Source organism: Lampetra fluviatilis, unplaced genomic scaffold (assembly GCF_964198595.1).
Source record: "Lampetra fluviatilis unplaced genomic scaffold, kcLamFluv1.1 SCAFFOLD_908, whole genome shotgun sequence".
NCBI lineage: Eukaryota > Metazoa > Chordata > Hyperoartia > Petromyzontiformes > Petromyzontidae > Lampetra > Lampetra fluviatilis.
The window spans coordinates 31,549-39,811 of NW_027621796.1; the positions used below are offsets into that span (position 1 = coordinate 31,549).

Here is an 8,263-nt window from a genome sequence, read left to right on the forward strand (position 1 = left end):
GACTCACACAGACACCCACACTCACACAGACACCCACAGACTCACACAGAGACCCTGGGACTCACACAGAGACCCTGGGACTCACACAGACTCGTAGACTCACACAGAGACCCTGGGACTCACACAGACACCCACACTCACACAGACACCCACAGACTCACACAGAGACCCTGGGACTCGCACAGAGAGACCCATAGACTCACACAGACTCGTAGACTCACACAGAGACCCTGGGACTCGCACAGAGAGACCCATAGACTCACACAGATACCCACAGACTCACACAGCGACCCTGGGACTCGCACAGAGAGACCCATAGACTCACACAGACTCGTAGACTCACACAGAGACCCTGGGACTCACACAGACACCCACACAGACACCCACAGACTCACACAGACTTGTAGACTCACACAGAGACCCTGGGACTCACACAGACACCTACACTCACACAGACACCCACAGACTCACACAGAGACCCTGGGACTCGCAAAGAGAGACCCATAGACTCACACAGAGACCCTGGGACTCACACAGAGACCCTGGGACGCACACAGACACCCACACTCACACAGACACCCACAGACTCACACAGAGACCCTGGGACTCGCACAGAGAGACCCATAGACTCACATAGACTCGTAGACTCACACAGAGACCCTGGGACTCACACAGACACCCACACTCACACAGACACCCACAGACTCGCACAGAGACCCTGGGACTCGCACAGAGAGACCCATAGACTCACACAGACACCCACACAGACACCCACAGACTCACACAGAGACCCTGGGACTCGCATAGAGATGCCAAGGGGAAGGGGCAATAGGTTTATTCATGAGCTTCTGGTGACACAGGGGGGGGTGGGAGTGCAGAGAAGAGGAGGAGAGACAAGGGGGAGAGACAAGGGGGAGAATGGGAGAGATGAGGTGAGAGATGAGAGAGTAGCGTAGAGTAGGTGAGAGATGAGAGAGTAGGTGAGAGATGAGAGAGTAGGTGAGAGATGAGAGAGATGAGAGAGTAGCGTAGAGTAGGTGAGAGAGATGAGAGAGTAGCGTAGAGTATGTGAGATAGATGAGATCAGAGAATAGGTGAGAGATGAGAGAGATGAGAGAGTAGGTTATAGTAGGTGAGAGATGAGAGAGTAGGTGAGAGATGAGATGAGAAAGTAGCGTAGAGTAGGTGAGAGAGATGAGAGAGTAGGTGAGAGATGAGAATGTAGCGTAGAGCAGGTGAGAGCGAGAGAGAGATCAGAGAAAGGATGGGAGCGAAGATGGGAGGGAGTCGGGGAGAGAGAGGGAGAGAAATGAAGAGTGGAGTACGGGAGATGACAGAGAGTAGGGGGTGAGTAGGAGAGAGCAGAGGTGGGACAAAGTCATTGTTATGCAAGTCCAAGTCGAGTTGCAAGTCATCAAATTCATGACTCGAGTCTGACTCGAGTCCAAGTCACATGACTCGAGTCCACATCTCATAGGTGGGACAAAGTCATTGTTATGCAAGTCCAAGTCGAGTCGCAAGTCATCAAATTAATGACTCGAGTCTGACTCGAGTCCAAGTCACATGACTCGAGTCCACATCTCATAGGTGGGACAAAGTCATTGTTATGCAAGTCCAAGTCGAGTCGCAAGTCATCAAATTCATGACTCGAGTCTGACTCGAGTCCAAGTCACATGACTCGAGTCCACATCTCATAGGTGGGACAAAGTCATTGTTATGCAAGTCCAAGTCGAGTCGCAAGTCATCAAATTCATGACTCGAGTCTGACTCGAGTCCAAGTCACATGACTCGAGTCCACACCTCTGGGAGAGAGTAAACTGTGGAACCACGTTGGCTCCATCGAATTGAAAGCCTGCGACGGCCTCCACAGAAATTTGGAGGGCGGAGGGAACCAAACAGCCCCCCAGTCTCACATCACCATCCCCGCAAGCCCTGCTCCCCCCCCGAAGTTCAACATGCACAGCACACCAACGCAAACCACCATCATCATTATCATCATCATCAAACTCTACCACCACCACCACAACTATCATCACCATCTCTCCACCATCAACCAACCCTCTACACGCGTAGGCCAAACCCAGAACACATCTTAACTTATAAACCAGAGAGGGGAGTATGTTTGTGGCTGCAGAAACACACACAGAGATGCCTTACAACTTCAAAACAACAACGAAAAAACACTCTGTGGGGGTAGCGAGGCCTGGGTTAGGGAGGGGGGGGGGGTGCGTGGGTCACAAGCGGGAAAGCAGTTAGCAGTGGAGAGAGACCGAACACAGTGGACTACATGTCAGGGCGTGTGCTGTTCTGCGTGTGTTGCGTGTGTTGCGTGTTGCGTGTGTTGCGTGTGTTACATGTGTTGCGTGTGTGAAGGCTGCACTGTCAAGCCGCTAGACCCGGATTCTTAACAACGGCCCAGGACTGAGGCCCGGGGCCTCATGCCCAGGCCTCATGCCCAGGCCTCATGCCAAGGCCTGAAGCCTCATGCCCAGACCTCAGGCCTCATGCCTCAGGCCCAGACTTACACCCATAGGCCCAGGGTCATGCCCTAGGGCCACGCTGAGACCCTAGGCCCAGTGCTCGTGCCCAGACTCAGACCCATAGGCTCAGGTCCTAGGCCCAGGGTCATGCTCTAGGCCCAGGGCCCATGCCTCAGGCCTCATGCCCAGACTCAGACCCTAGGCCCAGACTCAGACCCTAGGCCCAGGGTCAGACCCTAGTCCCAGGGCTCATGCCCAGGCCTCATGCCTCATGCCCAGGCCTCATGCCCAGGCCTCATGCCCAGGCCTCATGCCCAGGTCTCAGGCCTAAACTCAAACCCATAGGCTCAGGCCCTAGGCCCAAGCTCAGGACCTAGGCCCAGGTCCTAGGCCCAGATCCTAGGCCCAGGTCCTAGGCCCAGGCTCAAGCTCAGACCCTAGGCCCAGACCCGAGGCTGAGGCAAAGCCATGGCTCAATTCCCAAGCACTTGGCTCAGGGTTAGAGGCACCCAAAAGCCAGGCTGAGACCCAGCCTCGGGGTAACCGAGCTCAGGCAAAGTCGCGGCTCAAGGTCCCAAACCCGAGCTTAAACCCGAGCTTACGCCTAGGTCAGGCTCAGGCCTAGGTCAGGCTCAGGCCTAGGTCAGGATCAGGCTCAGGCCTAGGTCAGGCTCAGGCCTAGGTCAGGCTCAGGCCTAGGTCAGGATTAGGCTCAGGCCTAGGTCAGGCCTAGGTCAGGCTCAGGCCTAGGTCAGGCTCAGGCCTAGGTCAGGCTCAGGCCTAGGTCAGGCTCAGGCCTAGGTCAGGCCCCAGGATCAGGCCTAGGTCAGGCTCAAGCCTAGGTCAGGCTCAGGCCTAGGTCAGGCTCATGCCTAGGTCAGGCTCAGGCCTAGGTCAGGCTCAGGCTTAGGTCAGGCCCCAGGATCAGGCCTAGGTCAGGCTCAGGCCAAGGTCAGGCTCAGGCAAAGCCGTGGCTCAGGCCCCAGGCCTAGGCCTGGCTCAGAGCTAACAGGGCCAGCCCCCCAACCACCCCCTAAGGCAGTGCTCAGGAAGTTTTCACAGCAACCGCGGCGTTCGAGAGTGAACGAGAGATGAGAGAGATAAGTGGCCGGGACTGCGTCTGAAGCCGGAGGCCCGAGGTGCGTTCAGGGGGGCCGCCGAACCAGAGGCGTGGATCTGGGGCACCAGGTGAGTGGGCTGGGTGACGTTGGGATGGCAACGCGCGTGTGTGTGTATCACTGTGTGTGTGTATCACTGTGTGTGTGTGTATCACTGTGTGTGTGTATCACTGTGTGTGTGTGTGTATCACTGTGTGTGTGTGTATCACTGTGTGTGTGTGTATCACTGTGTGTGTATCACTGTGTGTGTATCACTGTGTGTGTGTATCACTGTGTGTGTGTGTGTATCACTGTGTGTGTGTGTGTATCACTGTGTGTCTGTTATGTGTGTGTGTGTCAGTGTGTGCCACTGTGTGTGGGTCTGTGTGTCAGGGCAGGGAGTTGAGGGTGTCTTGGATGAAGGTGTCCGGGTTTTCGATTTCTTCGAGGATTCCTGCGCGCAGACAGATGCGGAGAGACAGCGAGACACGGTGAGACACGGTGAGACACGGTGAGAGACAGTGAGAGACAGTGAGACACGGTGAGATACAGAGACACGGTGAGAGACAGAGACACGGTGAGATACAGAGACACGGTGAGATACAGAGACACGGTGAGGTACAGAGACACGGTGAGACACGGTGAGACAGGGAAACTCCCCTCCCACCCCGTGTCTCCCCCGTGTCTCCCCTCTCCACCCCCCGTGTCTCTCCCCCCCCCCCCGTGTCTCTACCCCCCCCCGTGTCTCTACCCCCCACCCCGTGTCTCCCCCCCCCCCCCCGTCTCCCCCCCCCCGTGTCTCCCCCCCCCCCACCCCGTGTCTCCCCTCCCCCCCCCCGTCTCCCCCCCCCCCCGTGTCTCCCCCCCCCGTGTCTCCCCCCCCCCACCCCGTGTCTCCCCTCCCCCCCCCCGTCTTCCCCCCCCCCCCGTGTCTCCCCCCCCCCCGTGTCTCCCCCCACCCCGTGTCTCCCCTCCCCCCCCCGTCTTCCCCCCCCCCCCCGTGTCTCCCCCCCCCCGTGTCTCCCCCCACCCCGTGTCTCCCCTCCCCCCCCCCGTCTTCCCCCCCCCCCCGTGTCTCCCCCCCCCCGTGTCTCCCCCCCCGTACCTCTCCACGTTTCTCTCTCTCCATCCAACCCCACTCACCCCCCCGCCTTCCCTTCCCCCCAGCCCCCCCTCCCCCCCCAGCCCCCCCTCCCCCCCCAGCCCCCCTTCCCCCTCCCCCCCTCCCCCCAGCCCCCCTCCCCCCCCTCCCGCACTGACCAGCTGCTCGTGCGAAGGCTGGGAAGCTGTCGGCCACCATGAGCTGGTCCTGCAGGGTGCGCAGGGCGCGCTCAGACGCCTCTAGCAGCGCCACGTCGCCCTGGCGCACAAACTCGGCGAGAGCAAACGACCAGCCCCCCTCTGCCGTGCTGGGGGGCACCTTCTGTAGGGGGGGGGGGGGGTGGGGGGGGGCACGCGGAGTGTTAGAGACGGGGGGGGGGTAGAGACGGGGGGGTTAGTGTCTAAGGGGTTAGTGTCTAAGGGTTAGTGTCTAGGGGTTAGGGTTTTGGGGTTAGTGTCTAAGGGTTAGTGTCTAGGGGTTAGGGTTTTGGGGTTAGTGTCTAAGGGTTAGTGTCTAGGGGTTAGTGTCTAAGGGTTAGTGTCTAAGGGTTGGTGTCTAAGGGTTAGTGTCTAGGGGTTAGTGTCTAAGGGTTAGTGTCTAAGGGTTAGTGTCTAAGGGTTAGTGTCTAAGGGTTAGTGTATAAGGGTTAGTGTCTAAGGGTTAGTGTCTAAGGGTTAGTGTCTAAGGGTTGGTGTCTAAGGGTTGGTGTCTAAGGGTTAGTGTCTAAGGGTTAGTGTCTAAGGGTTGGTGTCTAAGGGTTGGTGTCTAAGGGTTAGTGTCTAAGGGTTAGTGTCTAAGGGTTGGTGTCTAAGGGTTGGTGTCTAAGGGTTGGTGTCTAAGGGTTAGTGTCTAAGGGTTAGTGTCTAAGGGTTAGTGTCTAGGGGTTAGGGTTTTGGGGTTAGTGTCTAAGGGTTAGTGTCTAGGGGTTAGTGTCTAAGGGTTAGTGTCTAAGGGTTGGTGTCTAAGGGTTAGTGTCTAAGGGTTGGTGTCTAAAGGTTAGTGTCTAGGGGTTAGTGTCTAAGGGTTAGTGTCTAAGGGTTGGTGTCTAAGGGTTGGTGTCTAAGGGTTGGTGTCTAAGGGTTAGTGTCTAAGGGTTAGTGTCTAAGGGTTAGTGTCTAAGGGTTAGTGTCTAAGGGTTGGTGTCTAAGGGTTAGTGTCTAAGGGTTAGTGTCTAAGGGTTGGTGTCTAAGGGTTGGTGTCTAAGGGTTGGTGTCTAAGGGTTAGTGTCTAAGGGTTAGTGTCTAAGGGTTAGTGTCTAGGGGTTAGGGTTTTGGGGTTAGTGTCTAGGGGTTAGGGTTTTGGGGTTAGGGTTTTGGGGTTAGGGTTTTGGGGTTAGGGTTTTGGGGTTAGGGTTTTGGGGTTAGGGTTTTGGGGTTAGGGTTTTGGGGTTTGGGGTTAGGGGTTTGGGGTTAGCGTCTGGGGGTTAGGGTCACGGTTATGGGTTTATGGTTAGAGGTTTGGTTCCTCGAGACGAGGGTTTGATTGGCTAATGATCGCGGAGTTCCGGTGATGGATTCACGGTAATGGTTTAATGGGCACGGGTTAACGGATTGCCGGTTACCAAAGGTCGCAACCGGGTACCCGATACCCGTACCCTACCTGATACCCGGCTACCCGTACCCAGCCGGGTACGGGTAGCCGTTTGCGACCCTGGTGCGGCCGGGTACGGGTAGGCCGTGAGTCACTGGTGAGTCACCGTGATTGTCACTCATTTCCCAACGTCTTGTCTCTTCTCACAATTCAAGTTCCTAGAATCAACCCACCCGCGCCTGCAACATGGCTTCATCCCAGAGGTCGCAATCGGGTACCCGATGGTAGTGATGATGATGGTGGTACGGGTAGGGTACGGGTACGGCCGGGTACGGGTACGGGTACCCGATGGTAGTGATGATGATGGTGGTACAGGTAGGGTACGGGTACGGGTTCCCGATGGTAGTGATGATGATGGTGGTACGGGTAGGGTACGGGTACCCGATGGTAGTGATGATGATGGTGGTACAGGTAGGGTACGGGTACCCGATGGTAGTGATGATGATGGTGGTACGGGTAGGGTACGGGTACCCGATGGTAGTGATGATGATGGTGGTACAGGTAGGGTACGGGTACCCGATGGTAGTGATGATGATGGTGGTACAGGTAGGGTACGGGTACCCGATGGTAGTGATGATGATGGTGGTACAGGTAGGGTACGGGTACCCGATGGTAGTGATGATGATGGTGGTACGGGTAGGGTACGGGTACCCGATGGTAGTGATGATGATGGTGGTACAGGTAGGGTACGGGTACCCGATGGTAGTGATGATGATGGTGGTACGGGTAGGGTACGGGTACCCGATGGTAGTGATGATGATGGTGGTACGGGTAGGGTACGGGTTCCCGATGGTAGTGATGATGATGGTGGTACAGGTAGGGTACGGGTACCCGATGGTAGTGATGATGATGGTGGTACGGGTAGGGTACGGGTACCCGATGGTAGTGATGATGATGGTGGTACAGGTAGGGTACGGGTACCCGATGGTAGTGATGATGATGGTGGTACAGGTAGGGTACGGGTACGGGTTCCCGATGGTAGTGATGATGATGGTGGTACAGGTAGGGTACGGGTACGGGTTCCCGATGGTAGTGATGATGGTGGTGGTACGGGTACGGCCGGGTACGGGTACCCGTTTGCGACCCTGGTGCGGCCGGGTACGGGTACGGAGGGTAAGGAATCAAAACCCGCTTGCGACCTCTGCCGGTCCACGGCTTGTGGCCTTTCACCTTGAACATGGCGTAGAGTAGCTCCACCATGCCCCAGAACAGCAGGGCATGCTTGTAGATGGCATAGTCCTTCTCTGCCTTGTCCACCAGGCTGCAGAGAGACACACGCACAGACACACAGATGCTATGTATGTGTGTGTGTGAGTCTACGGGTGTCTGTGTGTAAGTTGAACTTCTACATGACTGTGCCTAAACACAGAAAGCAGTTGTGAAGCAATGAGTAATGTTGGACCCAACCACCCCAACCACCCACTCATCAACCCCACCACCACCACCACCACACCACCACTACCACCACCACTACCACCACTCCACCACCACCACCACTCCACCACCACCACCACACCACTACACCACCACCACCACCACCACATCACCACCACCACCACCACCACACCCCCAACCACCCCACCCACCCCAACCCACCCCCTCATCAACCCCACCACCCACCACCACACCACCACCACCACCACCACCACACCACCACCACCACCACCACCACCACCACACCCCCAACCACCCCACCCACCCCAACCCACCCCCTCATCAACCCCACCACCCACCACCACACCACCACCACCACCACCACCACATCATCACCCCCACCACCACCACCCCACCCCCAACCACCCCACCCACCCCCTCATCAACCCCACCACCCACCACCACATCACCCCCACCACCACCACACCCCCACCCCCCCCCCTCCTCCCCACCCCACCCACCCCCCCTCCACCCACCCCCCCCCTCCACCCCCCCCCACCACCACACCCCCCCCCTCCTCCCCACCCCACCCACCACCACCACCACACCACCACCACCAC

General features: G+C 57.5%; 1 protein-coding gene across 1 annotated transcript; it reads right to left on the minus strand.

Moving 5' to 3' along the window:
• Positions 1-813: 813 nt before the first annotated feature.
• LOC144955706 (E3 ubiquitin-protein ligase UBR4-like) lies at positions 814-7,530 on the minus strand (the record flags this gene model as incomplete). The annotated part of the gene is made up of 3 exons (XM_078885853.1): positions 814-4,031; positions 4,838-5,000; positions 7,440-7,530. Coding segments are annotated over 3 exons (319 nt in total), but the record flags the coding sequence as incomplete, so codon positions are not given.
• Positions 7,531-8,263: the final 733 nt, after the last annotated feature.